Raw genomic sequence first — 18,218 nt, 5'->3', positions numbered from 1 at the left:
TAGAAGGAATTCATCATCGACAAAGTCAATAAGAAGAGCGAGCTCGTATGCTTTAGTTTAATCATTGTGTACGTAATGACGACAGAATTGCTGCCATCTAGTGTCTATACAGAGCAATTTCAACCCTCACTGTATTTAAACAATGGTTAAACTGATAAGGAATGTTTAAGCGCCTCAGGTTTATGCCAGGATCATCAACTGGAAAATGGATGGCTGGACAGTGTTTATACTTGAACCTGCACTTGCACGGTAATGTGTTTGTATTTCCCACGTGCACTCTTGTCCTAGTTGTGCAATATGCTGAGAGTGGGAGTGAGTGCTAGGGGTTCCCAGCCTCAGATGGACACATCAATTATCATAAATTTATAACGTCATGCAGCTAAGCTAACTGCTTTATTTGCCTTTTGCATGAGATTCAGATACATTGGAATGCTTCTTTTCACACATCCTAACTTCTTTCTGGAGCATTTCAGAGCCGTGAAGGGTCTTGCTCAATGGCTCAGCAAAGATGTGATTACTGAGTTAAGAACAGGACTCCAAACAGTCACCTTTCGCATTCGATCTTCAACTGAAGACTTCCGGTGTGCAGCTCAAAAATATTCAACGAACTTTCATCCATTTCACCATCCTTCATACCTTCTTTTTTATCTATCTGTTATACGCTTATTGACCTGAATTCATTCTGTTTTTGACAACCCATCCACGTCTCTTTTTTTCCCTCTTTTCCGTCATACCTTTGTTTCATGGGCTGAGTGTTAGCATCTATGTAATTGTACAGGTTACATCGTAATTGTACATTCATCGGCCGACTGAACAATCACATTCGCGGAAGTACATAACTAGCTTTACCAGAAATACGCAAATGTGTGATATTGTCAAAAGAACACAAGACTAGAAATACAGACTGTTCAATTAAAGATTAAATAACACCTCTGAAATTCATCCTTGTGTCCTATGGTTTGTAGCATCCAGCTCATCAAGCACACCCTGTACTGTATACGAAGGTGAAAAGACCGATAAATCTTAATCCTTATCTAAAATAAAGATAGGCTCCACTTTGGGGTTTCCCCGAACGAAGATTACAACGTCATGTGTCAAGGAATTCCCTGACTAGTGATGACGTATAGTCCTCCCCCCGCCCCCTCCCCCGTCGTTGTGCATCCGGGTCCAGTCTGAGTGTGTGACGTACGTAGTTTAGTTTGACAGCTTACACACTTCTTCCTTCTGGACCCGGAAATAGAAAAGGGGGGTCTGTTGTGGTTAAAGTTTTGGCGTGAAGAGTGCTGGAAGCTGATCGTTTCGCCGCTATTAATTGACACTTAACACCAAAAAGAGCTCGGAATTCTTCCAAGACGAGCTGCAGCGTTGGACTTTTAAGGTAGTCAGTTTTTTTAACATTTGCTTTATGATCTGTCGCTCTTACTCGCATGTCATCTTCAACTCGTTTATAACCTCCGGCTATATTTATATACATGTAACTGACGTGGATTTTGTTCATGATAAAACCTTACTAAGTACCGTGTCCTCTTATCGTTACCAGGAAACATGGACTGTTCGGCGCTGGAGCTCGATGCCATCAAATTCGCTAAATGTGCTGTTATGTATGATCAGAAAGGGAAGCACAATGAGGCGGTCTTTTACTATAAGGTAGGACTTCATTCTCATTTAATTTTGGGAGCTAGTTTTTCGCATGGCGGGTTTTTCCCCTATGTATTTTAACTAGAATTCCTAAGTGTTTTGTGTAGGTTAAGAGATATACCCATGGTATAAAAATTATTTATTAACGGCTGTCGCAATTATTGGACGATTGTTAGCCAAAAAGTCATTAAGTACTGGTCTGATCGTCATCACCTCCTACACAAACTGTACTGGTACCTACCCTTGGATTTGCGAAACTGTCCCACACCTTTGACGCTGTGCCGGACATTCCCCAGTTTCTACAGAAAATAATTTATTTTTCGCCCCGATGAAGTCAATTGGGCCGACGCAGAAGCGGGTTCGTGACATGGGTCATATTTACACACTGTCAGACATGTCGCATAAAAGCTTTCCCTGTTTATTTATAGTATGTCGCTTTTGCCACAGTTGTGTTGTGCACATGCCCGCTCCCTGCAAAGGCATGAAGGTGTAGTGGAGAGGAACAAGGTGATACAAAGGGGTGGTGATGTCATGTCTCAGAGTAGGTCACTAAGTTTATGGCAGTTGCGGTAATGTGAAATTGAGTTAATACGTCTGATTTGATGTGTACCATAACTACACTACAGTTACTATTCTCTTAACCACACCGGCTCTCTATTTAGGAGGCAGCGCAGGCCCTCATCTACGCGGGCATGGCTGGGTCCAAATTGGAGAACATTCAGGACAAGGTGAACGAATATCTGGATCGAGTTCAGGCTCTTCACGCTGCAGGTTGGTTCAGCGCTTTGAGTGTTGCTTGAAAAAGAATGTGTGGTTGAAATGAATTAAGGACTGCATAGTGGTTAGCACTGTTCTCTCACCTATACCTGCGTGTGTGGAATTTGCATGGTCTCCTTGTGCCGAGGGTTTTTTCTACGTTCTCTGGTTTCCCTCACAGTCCAAAAACATGCAGTGTTTAATTGGAATTCCCCATTGGTGTGAATAGTGTGTGTGACCTGCAAAGGATTGGAGGACCATCTGGTTGATTCCTTGAATGAATGAATGAATGCAAAAGGAAAAGCAAGCACATTGACCATGGAAGGAAGAATGAGACCGAATAATCCTGAAGTGGCCAGACGCCTTTGCACATGTACTGCTGGAGAATCTTTTGGTGTTTTCTTGATTGTGCTGGCTAACACCATCTCAGTTTCTGCTCCAGTACCCATAAACGTCGAGCGCTGTGGTCTGTAACGGCTCTCCGATCCTGTTTTCATATTTATCAGACCTTTTAGTAAATCACTTGTCCACTCGTGCCCTTTGAATAAGGAGTCGTCTTCTTGGAAGGTCTCGCTTCTGTCAAGATGGAAATGCTTCACAGCCGTATGAATGTGATGATGGGCTGACATTTACTCGGGAATCTAAGGGCCCGTTTGGTTTTAACCGTTCCTTGGACTTTTAAGGTTGTTCAAAAAAAAAAAGACGCTCAATAATCAGTTGACTTGAACTCATCAATGTGAACAGTTTTGTGTTTCTTGGCATTTGTCTAGCTGAGGGGTGAAACTTCTGACAGTGTGGTTTCCTGCACTGCACAGAAAACGATGCCTATGTTCTTTGAACCTGCTCATTGACAAGAGTATATTTTCCATGCAGTGTTACCACAACATGCCTCTCTGTGAGGCTCTTTACAGAGTTTATTTGATGAAGCCACCGTCTGAAGGCTTAGATTAATGTTTGCATTCAGCTGATTTACTATAACTCTTTGCTTTTGCCTTCATTTTTGTGAGTATATGCTTTTCCTGACTGTTGTCCCATGTGATCATTTCCTTTCATCAGTCTTCCATACCCATGTCACCTCAGGTGGGTGGTCTTAGGTATATGAAGGCTTGTTAGTCGTTTCCTCAAGATATCATGAGAGATCCTGTATTAGCTACAGAGGAACAGGATGCCAGAGTGGCCAAATCAGCATGATACTTAATTGATTGTTTCATGTAATTTTGTCAGTTACCCGTGTATAATTATTGTTGTTATAATACTGCGTTGGGTTGAGATCTGTGAAATCTGCTGAGCGTAAGTCAAGGTTAATTTCTGAGTAAACAAATAGAAAGATCAGCCTTTGTATGTGCTGAGCCGTCACTGGAGATTCAGTGTTCAGCGTTTTCTGGCTCAGCTCCTTATACAAATGCTGCTTGTCCTTGCATCATCAAAGCATATGAATCTATCATGAATCAAAACACGCAAAACATTTTTTTAAAGAATAAAGAAAATGACATTAGAAATCTAGCCAAACAGAGGCCCCTAGTGGAATGTGAAGGAAAAAACTGAATGCAAAATAATAAAATAAATAAATGATAAAATAATAAAAATAATACTCTAGGTTTGCCTGTAAGAAGCTGTATACGCTATACATGATTTAACTGTTAAGACTTAAGATACATTAGAGAAATGCATTTGTAGCTATAGATACGTTTTTGGAATGTTTTCTCGGTATCCATGGTAACAGCGAAGTTCGCCGCGTTCTTTTGAGTACATTGGAAAGTGGCGGTTTTTCAGAATGGTGCCGTGATTTAAAATATGGTGCAGAAGAAAATCGAGAAAATGAAAGGAGAAAAATGCAGTGGTGGGAGAAGAAGTGTCTGTGTTGGAGAGCAAAGGGACCTGCCGTTATACACAAGGACCCATAAGCTCCTCTGAAGGGAAGGTGCCAGGCTGAGACCTGAAAAACACACATAATAATATTAAACGTTATTTTAGCATTTAAAAAAATGTCCCTTGTTGTGTTTCGCAGTTATATTTGTGTTGGGTTGAAGTTCTTTACCTCCTCCCCCCATCTTAGACCTCAAACTAAACTTCTCATTGAATCTGGCAACGACAGATAGATATCCATATCCAATATTTTAAAATGATTGTTCTCAGGGATATTTTATTGTGTTTTGTGTCAAACTATATGTAATTCGGCTGAATGTTTAACTTTCTGATTGTGTGACTGTCAAGTATCAAATAGGAAGTGGCACAGTTTTGTCAGAATCTCTTGGGTTGGGATGGCAGATGGAACACTGAACAGGTCATTTTATTTGGGGCTGGAATTCCGTTTTCATTGCTTTTATTGATAAAGGAAGAATTTTGGCCCTGGGCTGTTAGCATGATAGCAGGTAGCAGGAGAGAGGTTGAGGCAGATTAACTGGATGAGAGAGAGAGAAAAACAACCAGACAGACAGAATCAGACACGGCTGCCTGGCTCCCCTGTCCTGAGATGGACCCACCATCTCACAGGGCTGCGATTGAGGTCAGGCTCCCTGTTCATTTCGCTTGAGAAGGCTCAAGATGCCTGTTCTTTGGGTTCTTGTTCCTCAGTTCAGGCCCAGAGCAGCGACCCACTCAAGTCCAAGCACCAGCTGGACCTGGAGAGGGCCTACTTCCTGGTGACACAGGCCTTTGACGAGGACGAGAAGGGCAACAGTGACGAGGCCATCGAACTGTACACTCAGGCCGTGGAGCTCTGCATACAGGCAGTGAGTATCTTCACAAACATGCAGTTGCATTTTGATGATGACTTCCTGTTGACCCTTATTCTAATATGATTGATTCCTAATTCCATTCCAGAAAAGTTATTAATCAGTAGATGTTTCAGGTGAAAACAAATGTACTGTGGGATCATTCTCACAATATCTTTTACTTATTAAAAACTTTATTTTTATCCAAACCGATGTACAATTCAGAGATCCGGGTCTGCTGGTCCCTGGAGTAACTGGAGATAAAGAGTTTCTGTTATCTTGGTGGGGGGATAGTTTTCCCCCAATGTAGGAAGTAAAACCTGTATTTGCACAGTCAGCCTGTGGAGATGTCAGTACAGGCTCTTACAGAACACTTGGACACATGTAGTAGTGCACATGTGACTATAGCCTATCCCGCCCGTTATTTCATGTCCCGCCCCTATTTACCCCCAGTCCAATGAGACGTCCGAGCAGGAGCTCCAGGGGAAGCTGAAGCAGCTGGCTCACCAGGCGCTGGATAGGTAAGTGGGCCTTGACTGGGTTCTCATTTATTGCTGAGTAAGAGCAGCCTGCAGATGGCAGATCGTGAGAAGAGTTTTCAATGACTCACTGAAGGTGATGCAGCTCATATGCAGGCAAGAAGTTCTAACTTCAAACAGAACGGTTAATGTTCTCCAGAGAAGCAAAGTGCTTCAGTTTTCTTACTGGATCTTGGTTCACCAGGCTTCAGTTAGATTTTAAGTCTTTCTATGTTCCATAATAAATGCAGCCCTCTTTGAAGACTGAAGCATTAGTAAATTCACTGTATTTCCAGTGTTTTGTCAGATAAATGTATGCCGAAGTGCTTGTCTCTTAACGACCTCTGACCTCTGGGGTCTTACGTCAGGGCTGAGGGTCTGAAGGAGTCCATGTCAAAAGCCAAAGCCGCCGCGTCCACCAAAGATAAGTCTGCCACCGGCGGGGGAGCAGCCAAGGCTGGCGGCCAGACGAGGCAGTACCTTCCCCTGGGACCGGACTTTTCCCTCCATGACCGGCCTCAGCCCTCCAGGCCTGTCCAGTCTGGTGAGCCCCAGGGCCAGCGCTACACGGCGGAGGAGATTGAGGTGCTCAGGTGGGCTATGGGCCTGAGAAGGAGGGGTGGAGATCTGGTTAAATGGAGGGGCATATGTGGGCCAATCAAATCCATGCATTTATCTACCTGAGTAACTTTGGGTAACCTGAAATCATTGATGTGACTTTTCCTTGGAAAAGCCATTCTTTGGCATTGTTTTTAACTTAATGTCAGAAATCAGGAATTATCCAGCCAAGAATATTTAATTTCACACTATATTTACTGAAGTGCACTAATTGTCTTGTGTTCACACAAATGAGTAACGCTCTTCCACTTGCAGGACCACGTCTAAGATCAACGGTATTGAATATGTCCCCTTCATGAGTGTGGATCTTAAGGAGAGATTTGCATTCCCCATGCCGTTCTCGTGAGTCCTGCTTCGCTCTTTCTCTCTAGTGGGATCTACTTGGGTTTGGCTGAGACTGGAGCTGAGCATGTCCCCTGTTACTCTTGCACTCCTTTATCTGGCTGCCTGTTTTCTGGGGCACGAGCTGCTTTTGAATTTGAGCTTTGAATTCTTCACACTGCAGCAGACTCCAGACACTCACTCAAGATCGCTTACCTCCCTCTCCCACCTTCCTCAGAGACAAATGTGGCAAGCTGGCCCTTTCCCCGAAGCAGAAGGCAATCTTCTCTCACTGGGTGCGACCTGATGAGATCTCCAACAACCCCACCATGATCTTCACCGTCTCCAGCTTCAGCATAAAGCAGGTCAGGATGCCATCTGTGTCACATCCCTGAGAAATCCATCCATCCATCCATCCAATTTCCAAACCGCTTATCCTACTGGGTCACGGGACCTTGAGAAATCAATTGACTATCAATTGACGCATCCGCCACTATGCGGCAGCTCTAAGGTACTTTCTGACATTTATGTCCGTGTCAAGTTCGTTTTAAATACCCGCAATAGTAAAGGTTAGTAGGGGGGTATTTTTATTTTATTGGGGAATCTGTAGCTGCATGCAGAAATGGCTTTTGATTGTAATTGTGCTGGTTTTCCTTATTTGTTATGCAGACCGTTGTCTCGGACTGCTCTTTCGTCGCGTCGTTGGCCATCAGTGCCGCATATGAGAGACGCTACAACAAGAAACTAATCACAAGGTGTGCTGCTTATTCCGTGTCTTTACACCTTTGTCACATGTTTACCTTCTCCAGTTAAAATTTCTGGCACTGGCTGGTTTCTGACTCGCAGAGGCGCTGATCCTGGGACACCATAAGTGCTCTTACTTCTTACACTGGTTATGATCATGATATTTCTGTTCCCTAATGAGCGACCAGAAGTATTTCTGAGTTTTCTAGGCCTGGATAATTTTTTTTGAACAGTTATGGTCTGCTTACGAGCTGCAGAGTCTGAAAAGGCTCATAAAGCAGGTCGGGGTGTCACTTAGACTTGTGTCTGAAACGCTGCTACCTTATTTATCTGCAGCGTCATCTACCCTCAGAACAGGAAGGGGGAGCCGGAATACAACCCTTGTGGGAAGTACATGGTCAAACTGCACATCAACGGTGTTCCCAGGAAGGTACTTCTGGATCTTTGATTCCAGGCATCCATGCTCTAGATATTTTAGATTTGTAGATAGTATCTCGTAGATCCTTTATAAATTGACTATGTTCTCCATAATCAGTCAAAGTGCATCTTTGATAACTCAAGAGGAGTAGTTCTATGGGCCGTTCCTCCTCCATGACTTGGTTAAAGGAGCCCTACAAGATGGTCTGTCTGCTATAACCATGGAAGAGAAGTATGAGAGCCGTGTCAGATCTGGCTGTGTGAGTGAGGAAGGTGAAAAGCCCTTTGCCTTCAGGTGATCATTGACGATCTCCTGCCGGTGGACCGGAGTGGTGAGCTGCTCTGCTCATACTCCAGCAACCGCAACGAACTGTGGGTGTCGCTCATCGAGAAGGCCTACATGAAGGTCATGGGGGGCTACGACTTCCCAGGCTCCAACTCGGTAAGTCCCTCAACTACCACCTGCTTTCGCTTCCTCACCTGGTTCCTTGGGGCTTTCTTGAGCTACATTTCATGTTAGACGTTCAGCAGATGGCCACCCTGCCCAGTGAATTAGTGACCCTGGAGGAATTCCTGCATCAAGGAAATGTTCGCTTCATGTTTTTGTTTTGCTTATTGTCATGAATAATACTGTCTAGCAGCTCTGCACAATTCCTGCTGATACTTTCATCATCTTCCAGATGTCTCTCTACCTTGCCATTATCAGAAGATTAATTGGAAAGCAAGAATTAGAGAACAGAAAGGAGAAACTGTTATGCTCTAGGAAAGCACATGTTACAACTGTCCAGATTACACACAGATCAGGAAAAACCAGAGCTGGCTATGAAATACGTACCAATGCACTGAGTTCATTGCGCTTTCTCTAAACATCTGTCGCAATTCAGAACAGAATTGCCTATGTCTTATTGTAATGTCTATGTTACACTCTTTTTGGTTCCGAGGTATTGTTTCATAGGGACATTCTTTTAGTATCACTTTTTGGTGTTATATTTATGGGGTATGACTCCTCCCATCTGTACTGTTAGGCACTTGCCGCTGGACTGGACCAGACTTCTGGCAGTACGATTGGAGGCTTTGTCTTTCCTGCAGTGCATCTGTGCTGTTGTTGAAAGCGGGACGTAGATGGTGGCAGCCTTTTGGCCCTGTCAGTGTGTGGCGTGACTGTCCGACTGACTGGGCGGAGCAGGAAGCCGCTTTTAAGATCGGCGTGTCTGAGCAGCAAGTTGTCCCTGTTCCCCGTTTCTGCAGAACATCGACCTGCACGCTCTCACTGGCTGGATCCCTGAGCGTATTGCCATGCACTCTGACAATCAGGCCTTCAATAAGGACGATACCTTCCGTATGCTTTACCAGAGGTAAATGGGGGGGGGGGGGGGGGGGGGGGCTGGTGGACCCAGACTTGCTCCTCTCACCTATATGTCTGTGTATGTCACGGAGAGCACAATGGGGAATTTCCCCCCAGCATTAACAGTGTATTACTCTTCCACCCCATTGGTGTCACTTTTTATTGCATTTTATTTTTTGTATTTTTTTATACATTTTATTACTCTTTTAACCGAAGTGACACAAAACTGAGAGAGCAGGGTCAGACAGACCCTGGTGCAATTGGGGGTTAAGGACCTTACTCAAGGGTTAAGGTTAGGATTAGGATTATGGGTAGGATTAGAATTAGGATTAGGGTTACGGTTAGGGTTAAGGTTAGGGTTTGAGTTAGCCTTTACCAGCTGCTTTCTTAACTTGTATGTAGCCTTGACCCTGATCTGACAGCCGTAAAACCTCTGCCAAGGCTTCCGCTTGCTGCTTTCTTAGCTTTGCAGATAGAGATCGGTGATTCTGATGGTTTATGCTTCCATGCAGTCATTGTCAACTGGGGTTTATTTTGGTTGCTGGGCGGGGGGCACTAAGGTCAGGTCCATGTGAAATCTTAATATCCTGCTCAGCTGTGTGTGATGACCTGTAATAAACTATATACTGTGATCAGTGCTTATTCCGGAGTCTCACTTCAGTGATTTAATATATATAATAACATCTATAATGTATGAGACTGTGGAAATACACTTGGTCAGCAGGATGATCTATAAATTGTATTGATTTTATATAACTTTAATTAAAACTGGCAAAAATATGTCTGCATGTAGGCTTCTGCACAAAACCAAGCTTAAATTACTTGGCATGATTTTCCGCCCCAAAGATTCCACAAGGGCCACGTCCTCATCACCACGGCAACGGGCATGATGTCTGAAGAGGAGGGCGAGAGATGGGGCTTGGTACCCACCCACGCCTACGCTGTACTGGACATCCGGGATTACAAGGTAAGGGGTGCGACAGGAGTGCGGGCGGCACGACCCAAGGGGCCTTGCTGTTGTACCCTTGAGGGAGTCATTGATGAACAACGTTTGAATAGCACCTGCCAACTATCTAAAAACGAGAATAATACTGACACTTTTGTCTAGCTTGAGGATTTCTTGACTAATAACTAGACTGAATCTCCAGTGATGATGTAACATCGGGAAAACACCTTCTCGCCTCCCTTTTATTGCATACAGCTTTTACCACATCTCCGTCTGACTCTCTTGCCACATCTCTGTCTGACTCTCTTGCCACATCTCTGTCTGACTCTCTTGCCACATCTCCGTCTGACTCTCTTGCCACATCTCCGTCTGACTCTCTTGCCACATCTCCGTCTGACTCTCTTGCCACATCTCCATCACGTTGTTTCTTTTTGTAACCTCCACCCTGGTTTCTTGTGCCATGCTCTATAGCCCACCCTTCGCTTGACCTCTGAGTGACTGTTTGGTTATGAACTCTCCTCGCCTGCGGTTCATCCCTGTCTGGCCTTTGCAAGAGCCAGCCAATCATCAGTAGACCTTTACCGTTCATGATCCTCGCTCTTCCACCTCGTCTGGATGCCCAGGGCATGCGGTTCCTCCAGCTGAAGAACCCGTGGAGCCACCTGAGGTGGAAAGGCCGCTTCAGCGAGCGGGACGACAAGAACTGGACCCCCGAGCTGCTGAAGTACCTCAACTTTGACCCCAAAACCGCCCAGAAGTTTGACAATGGTAGGCCGTTGGTAACTTCTCACCGCTGCAGCGATATTATCACCACATGTGGGTAACGGCGCCGGTGCTCTGCTCTGTGCTGCAGGAGTGTTCTGGATCACGTGGGAGGATCTCTGCCAGTATTATGATGTCATCTACCTGAGCTGGAGCCCCAGCCTCTTCAAAGAGTCTTCCTGCATCCACAGGCGCGTGCTGTTGTCATAGACACGCTTTTATATAGCTTACATGATACGATGGCTACACTTTTATCACCTGCTTTATGGTCTCATTTTAATGTGTACCTGTATGGGCTTTGGTTAGCATTTTAGATGGTGTGTGTGTATGTGTGTGTGTGTGTGTGTGTGTGTGTGTGTGTGTGCGCGTGCGCCTGACACATCCATCTTGCTCCTCTTGTGCACCACAGCAGCTGGGATGCAAAACAGGGTCCGATGAAGGATGCCTACAGCCTGGCCAATAATCCTCAGTACAAACTGGAGGTGAACTGTCCACAGGGGGGTGCTGCGGTCTGGGTACTGCTCACCAGACACATCACTGACAAGGTAAGAGTGATACCTGACAGGTACAGGTCTGACTGCCAGAGTTCAGTACCGATCGCCTGTGTAGGTGAAGCCTGACTGGGAACAGGATGGCATTTATAGATAACATTACATTATTGACCACTGCCAATCACAGACTGGAACAGATTCAAAATGTTATCCACACAGGGAAGGGAGCCTCGTAACCATGGCGATGAGTGTTACTATTAATTACAGCTACTTACACAAACACAAGGTACAGTAGTACTCAGTGACCACCAGCCCTTAGGCACTGACTGGCTTTTGTTTCCCTCTCTAGGATGACTTTGCCCAAAACCGCGAGTTTATCACCTTAGTCGTCTACAAAACCGATGGAAGGAAAGTTTACTATCCCAGTAAGTACTGTGCATGTACTCAGAGAATGGTTCTGTTCGACATCCTGTCGGTCGCTTGCTTTCACTTTCATCAAAATGCCCCCTAAAGGTGGTGATGCACAACTTTTTTGAGAAATATTTCCGGGCGATGGCCAAGCAGGTGAGACAAAGGGCAACTCGTCTGGATCTAGATGGTTGCGAAAAGTTTCCCCACTGCTGATTTAAAGTGTTACAGGTTGAAATTTTGCTGCCCAACATCAATGGGAAAGTGCCTGAACAACACGGTCAGCAACACTGCTAAAGATGTTGCCCTGTGTATCGTCACCCTTAATCTGTCTCTTTCTGTCTGTCTCTCTCTCTCTCTCTCTCCCCCTCTCTCTCATCCCTACCCTCAGTGGACCCCCCTCCCTTCATCGACGGGATCCGAATCAACAGCCCGCACTACCTGACCAAGATAAAGCTGACCAACGCAGGCATGCACACCTTCACGCTGGTGGTGTCCCAGTACGAGAAACAGAACACTATCAACTACACACTGCGGGTAAGGCCAGCTGTCCCCAGAGCGCCACCTGCAGCCTGCGCTGTACATTTTTGCTTTTATCACTCAGTCTGTGATGTATTTAAAGCAGAGAACGCACAAAGGCTTTAAGGAGAGTCTTTGTATTATGTACCAACACACTGTGTGTCATCCTGAATATGTTTGCACTTGTGAGTCTTTGCACGTGTTCTTATTCAGCTCTTGTTCAGGTCTGGGGTCGTGTTTTTGTTGAGTCCGTTACTGACAGACGCTGTGTGTGATGGACCTGTGTCTGCTACAGAGAGTAGAGCTGTTGCTGCAGTAATTACCATAGTCTGCCTCTAGCGTAGAACTGCTGTCTCTCTGGACAGGGGAGGAGGGGAGTTTGTCACCCATAAAATGGCAGTAGTTGTGGGTGGGTGGGTGGGGGGTCTTTTCCTCTGTACCTGCCAATGTAGTTCTGAGACATTTTCCACGCGCAAAGTAAAAAGACGTGTCATGTGGTGAGAGTCCCTCCTGCCGTCTCGTCTGTTGCGGAAGAATGTTTACACAACATGGAAGCTATTTTGTAGGGGTGTGTCTGTGTCGAGAGAGAGATGAAATCACCATGTTTTTGTGCTTAAACATGATTTATACACCAATGAGCCAAGACTTTATGGCCTCACTCATGTGAAGCGAGTAACGTCGACTATCTTGAAAAACAGTGTGTGTCAAGGTCTGGGATATATTAGACGGTGAGCTCATAGTCGACGTAATGAAGAAATGGGCAGGTGCGCCGATCGGAGTCACTCCGATACGGATCAGATGGTTATGGACAGACGACTGGGTGAGAACATCTCTGTCAGGGAGCGGCTCGTGGGCTCATGGTCGGCTGTGGTGAGATCGGGGCTTTGAGGGAGGAACGCAAGCTGCCAACACGGAGTCGACCAATAGGCTTTTCACGATAACTGCTTCTGTTGGACGATGTATTGTCCGAGAAATAATTGCGATTAAACGCTGCTGTTATCACTTTATGCCACTGATATAATATAGTAACATTATAATGCAAAGAGCAATGAACTTTTAATTCTTAAGAATATTCAGACATTGGAATTGGAGTATAAATAAACGTTAATATCCAAAACAAAGCGTAAATAAAACCACACAACCAGTAACAACGATAAAATGGAGCCTCGGGCTCGATTTACAAAAAATTGCATTATATATTAAACACTTGAAACAGGGGGTATAGAGAGTTGTTTGTTCATATTGCCAGTCCAGCTTTGCAGAGGTTCCAGTCAGTGACACAAAACAACCTCGAGGGCCAGGGGAAAAAGAACAGGAGGTTTGGAAAGAAGCCACACCGAAGACTGTATATAAGCTATACGGCTTTTCTAATCTCATTGATCCGAATGATAACAAAAATGGACAGTGGATTTGAAGAATGGTTGACTGAGAAAGTTCGGAAATATTGGCATTTAAACACAATTTGACAAAAGATGCATTTTTTGGTTCACGTGAAGGTCCTCATAATGTTTTGGCTCATCGGTGTGTATATAATATTTATTTTCCTACAGGTTTCTAGAATATATTAAAATCTCATTAGATCGAGGCACTGTTTTCTAAAAAAATCCAGGGAAGGAGTTTAATACATCACTAAATATCACCTTGAAAGATAAAATGACTTTTGATTTGTGTCCTCAATTGCGGTTCCTGTTTTGGTCTTGATTTCGTCTCGTGCGATGATCCTTGTCCTGTGATTGTCTCCTGCCAGAATCACACTGTGCTTTACCCTTAACAGGTATATTCTGGATGCAAATTCAGCTTCTCCAAGATCCCCACACCGTTCACCCAGTCCAAGAGGGTAAGGCCGCCGTGTCCTCGGGCAGAGCCGACTCACCCTGGCCGCTAAAGAGAACCACCTCTCAGGGAACTTTCCCATCTGCGCAGGTGAACGGTCAGTGGAAAGGCATCAGTGCAGGTGGCTGTGGGAACTACAGGGACTCCTACCAACAAAACCCCATCTACCAGTTCAGCCTGGAGAAGTCTGGGCCCATACTCATCGAGCTGAGGGGCTCCAGGTACCACCTCCTGCCACTAGATGGCCGGTGGCGACCTACATGCAAATGGGGGTGTAGTGTTCCACCTATCCCTGAGCTATTTTTTGTGTAGGGGGGCGGGGTGGTTCAAAAAAATGGGAACGTTGATTAAAATTTTGAATCATGTTTGTAAACCTCTTGCCTGTTACGTTTACACACAGACTTAAAGTTGACTGTTTTATTGAGCATGGTGTTTCTCATTCTGAGTGGAACTTTGTAGTAGATAAGTAGGTGACAGAGTGGCAGTTTTGTATCCTTCCCTCTCCTGGGACTTGGTCTTCATAATGTTTTTGAGTAGCACTACCCCTTCTGTCCTCTAGAGGGAAACATTGTCACTTGTCTGGAGCTTTTATGACGTCACCTGTTTGCAGATTTAAGTGGGGCACCCTCCTGAAGGTGACATCACTCCATGGTTTTTCACCACCCCCTGCAGCCATCCCCCCCCCCCCCCCCCCCACACTTAGAAACATCTGCAGTGTTCTGCCCGCAGTTATCCCTGAGTCTGTTTTATTATAAAATCCCTTATTGCTGTTTTATTCATCCGGTTTTCCTGATCAGAGGAAAACCCTCGGACTCCCACACTTGCTGGTATTTCCTTTGTTGTCAGCCTGTTCTCTGTATCAGCCCTTATTTGCCATCTAGTCATTACTGTTTTCTGACCAGTGCAGGTTCTGCTAGAGATTTTGAATCCCATGAAAAGATTCTATATTGGGCCCCTAATCCAGACCAGTCCAATTATGTTCCAGATTTTGTGGAACCAACTCACCTTCTCCCCCTTACTGGCACCCCTGCTGTGACTCTTATTTTCAGTTGGTAGTCAAGCTAAAGTACCAATTACAGAAGACTTATCAAGCACCTAACTTTAAAAGCCGTAGCAAACCCCAAAGGTCCTGCCAACGTCATATTTCAGATTGCTGTCGGGATCATGTGGCCCACGATTGTGTCATTGGACTGGAGCTCATACACGTATAGCCCCACGTGTGTGTGTGTGTGTGTGTGTGTGTGTGTGTGTGTGTGTGTGTGTGTGTGTGTGTGTGTGTGTGTGTGTGTGTGACTCTGATGCCCCATTCTCAGGCAGTACAGCGTCGGGTTCGAGGTTGTGAACGTGTCAACCGTGGGTGACCCAGGTGCTGCTGGATTCCAGAAGAGGGGCAGTGGCGATTATCGGTAATGTCTTTGATGGGGGGGGGGGGGGTGTATGCCTTTTTCGCCTTTTCCAGCCCACCAGTTCTCACCCAGACAACCCTGGATCCCATACTGAGAGTAACATTGTAGAGAAAGTACCCTAACCCAATGCCGAATAGACCTTCACAGTAAATTTCCTCTCATAACATTTTTTTTTTTAACCTCCATTAGTTACGATGCATAATTCCTGACCTCAGCAGAGTAGTCAGTGTCAATTACTGTGATTTAAAACTGGGCTGTACAGTCTCTCAGAACTCATGATGTTATTCTCTTCCTTTAAAGTTTTGCTCTGGATCTTTGTACTGATTAGCAGCCCAAGTCTGACTGCCTGGGTGTCTCTCAGCCTCGTTGCATCCTGTTAGTGCCTTCATAAGATTGACCCTCCAGGCCCATAGTCGTCCTCTGGACTGCCTGCCCAGATTCCGCATCCCCTCCATCAAATCCAACCGAATGTGGTTAACAAGGCAGTTAATGAGCTGGCCACACTGGCAATGGCAGTCAAATCAATATTTTATTATTTCTGCTTTTAGTCGAGTGCATCATCCGATTCTCTTCAGCTGAAATGTGCTAAACGCAGCCCATTTTGAGGTTAAGAGTATTGACTTTGCATCAAAATGATTACTAAGCTGATCTTCAATGTCACTGCTGAAGTGAGTTGCCCATGGCTGGATGCAGGAATAGGTAAAACTAGGACGCAGTCAGCACAATAAAACCCACATACTTCAAAATGTTTATGTTCAGGCAGAAACTTGGCCGGCTCTATCTATAGGCAGAATGGGCGGCTGCCTAGGACCCCCAGATTACTTGTGTTGTGGAAGAAGTGAAACAATCGTCAGTTTTCTTGGTGTGTGATAAACACTGCGGATTCATGACATATAATATATTTCTTAGCGTCACCTACTCCCATATACCAATTGCATACGCTGCCTAACAACAGCTGTAAATCAGCTTAAATGTGATATTTTTGGGCACTTTTCCAATGCGCCAGGTACCGTACTTTTGATACTTTGAGAAAATACCAAAAGTATGGTTCTTCAAGGTGTTGCTTTTCCACTGGCATAAAAACTGGAACTGGCACCGAATGACATCACAGCTTCAGGCGGGGTATTTCGTACTGAATTCAAGAAATGGCTGTAATATTTCATGAGGCTGTATGACGTGCAATATTAATACCAACATCGCATGTTATGCACATGCAATTCTAACATCGCTAATCAGCTAGATTAAGGCTTTTTCTTACCTTCAGTTTGGTACAGATATTATAGCGCTGGGAGTTTAGGTCTCGCTAAAACATTTACATTCTGTCTTAGGGAAAAAAAAAAACATTAGCTAGCTTTGCAATTTTAATTACTATTCTTTTTCAGGATTATCTAGTATATGTTTAAAAATCAGTCTAAAGTTTTACCTCCTCTGCTTCTACATGAGCCCTGCGTTCTTTGAGCCATTCCTAATCATTTTCATCCTTCCTGTTTAAATCACTCCTAGACGGGTTTGTGAGAAATTTATGAACTCCTCCTTTCTTGTTTTTTATAGATATTCCAGTATGTATTACAACAAAATCACATAGTCAGGACAGCTCGTTATATGCGCGCTGTCCTAGTATAATAAAATACCTTTTAAATTTCTTTTCATGTCATCCTGATCTTTTTATTGTATCTGTTCTTTCAACCAGATCGCAAATTATTATTATTTTTTTTTTCTACTTCATTCATTTTTGTTTTCAAAATTCGTAACTGTCTTCAAGACAGCGGTTGTATTGTGTTTCAGCAGCAGGCTATTTGCATGACCGTTCGACAAAGACGGCACTCTAAGTCCCACCCCAAGGTACAGAGGTACCAAAGAAGTACCCCAGCCTGGTTTGGCACCTTTGGTACTGGAACTTGAGTGCTAGTCAATGGAAAAGGGAAAGTACCAAAAGTACAGTACTGTGCAGTAGAAAAGTACCATTAATAATAACTGTCTGACCACTTCCCCTTGTTCCATATTATGCAGATGTGGCTTCTGCTACCTGGATCTGGAGCACGTCCCCGCTGGCATCTACAACGTCATCCCTACCACCTTCCTGCCCAAACAGGAAGGACCTTTCTTCCTAGACTTCAGCAGCACCTCACCGTTGAAGATCTCCCAGCTGCAGTGATGACTGACAGGGCCGGGCACAAGGGCTGTGTGCCCACCCCCCACCCCCCCCCGCCCCCCCCCCCGCCGACCACCACGCCATAAGGGGCGATGCTTCCAAGGGACTGCACCGCTCATTAATCAAAGAACTGGAAACGGTGGATGTTTCATTACACCAAAAGAAATGACTGAAAAATGCAGCTTTAGACAAGCGTTACATGGGTGTGGTGACCACACTTCACCGCTGTAGTGGGTAATTAACCATTAAAACAGGGTATCGGGCTCATCGGTGATGTCCTCGGGCTACATGGCTGTGTTGGCCTCACTGATCCTGAGGGTGTCATGGCTCCACTGGAAAACCACATAACCGCCCCCCCCCCCCATGCAGAATAACGAACTGGTCATGTCTTCTCAGGAGCCAAAAAGAAATGTATACAGGGATTTTCTTTTTTTTGTGCCCCCTTTACATAGTTGTTAAACATATGACGTCCATTTTGCATGTTGTCTTACTGTTCAGCGTGACATCGAGCCATGGACCGGGGATTATGATGTCATTGTCTACTCTTCGCACAGCTCCCAGCTCAGTGGGACATGCCACGAAGAGGACTTCAACCCCGAGGCCTTTCTCGGAGCATCACTTTTGCGTAAC

The 18,218-nt window shown here is 45.0% G+C and overlaps 1 protein-coding gene across 1 annotated transcript; it reads left to right on the top strand.

The window, feature by feature from the left end:
* Window positions 1-1,205: 1,205 nt before the first annotated feature.
* capn7 (calpain 7) lies at window positions 1,206-17,642 on the top strand. The gene is made up of 22 exons (XM_049026019.1): window positions 1,206-1,378; window positions 1,541-1,647; window positions 2,301-2,409; window positions 4,969-5,126; window positions 5,562-5,629; window positions 5,995-6,219; window positions 6,500-6,586; window positions 6,804-6,930; window positions 7,235-7,320; window positions 7,646-7,739; window positions 8,022-8,168; window positions 8,975-9,081; window positions 9,918-10,038; window positions 10,641-10,785; window positions 10,871-10,970; window positions 11,189-11,324; window positions 11,620-11,695; window positions 12,070-12,215; window positions 13,972-14,034; window positions 14,121-14,251; window positions 15,344-15,436; window positions 17,447-17,642. Exons 2-22 carry the CDS (start codon window positions 1,546-1,548, stop codon window positions 17,589-17,591), a joined length of 2,466 nt encoding a protein of 821 aa, XP_048881976.1. The 5' UTR covers window positions 1,206-1,378; window positions 1,541-1,545; the 3' UTR covers window positions 17,592-17,642.
* Window positions 17,643-18,218: the final 576 nt, after the last annotated feature.

The sequence above is a fragment of the Brienomyrus brachyistius genome, chromosome 9 (genome assembly GCF_023856365.1).
Source record: "Brienomyrus brachyistius isolate T26 chromosome 9, BBRACH_0.4, whole genome shotgun sequence".
Lineage (NCBI taxonomy): Eukaryota > Metazoa > Chordata > Actinopteri > Osteoglossiformes > Mormyridae > Brienomyrus > Brienomyrus brachyistius.
This window is presented reverse-complemented; position numbering and strand designations above follow the sequence as displayed.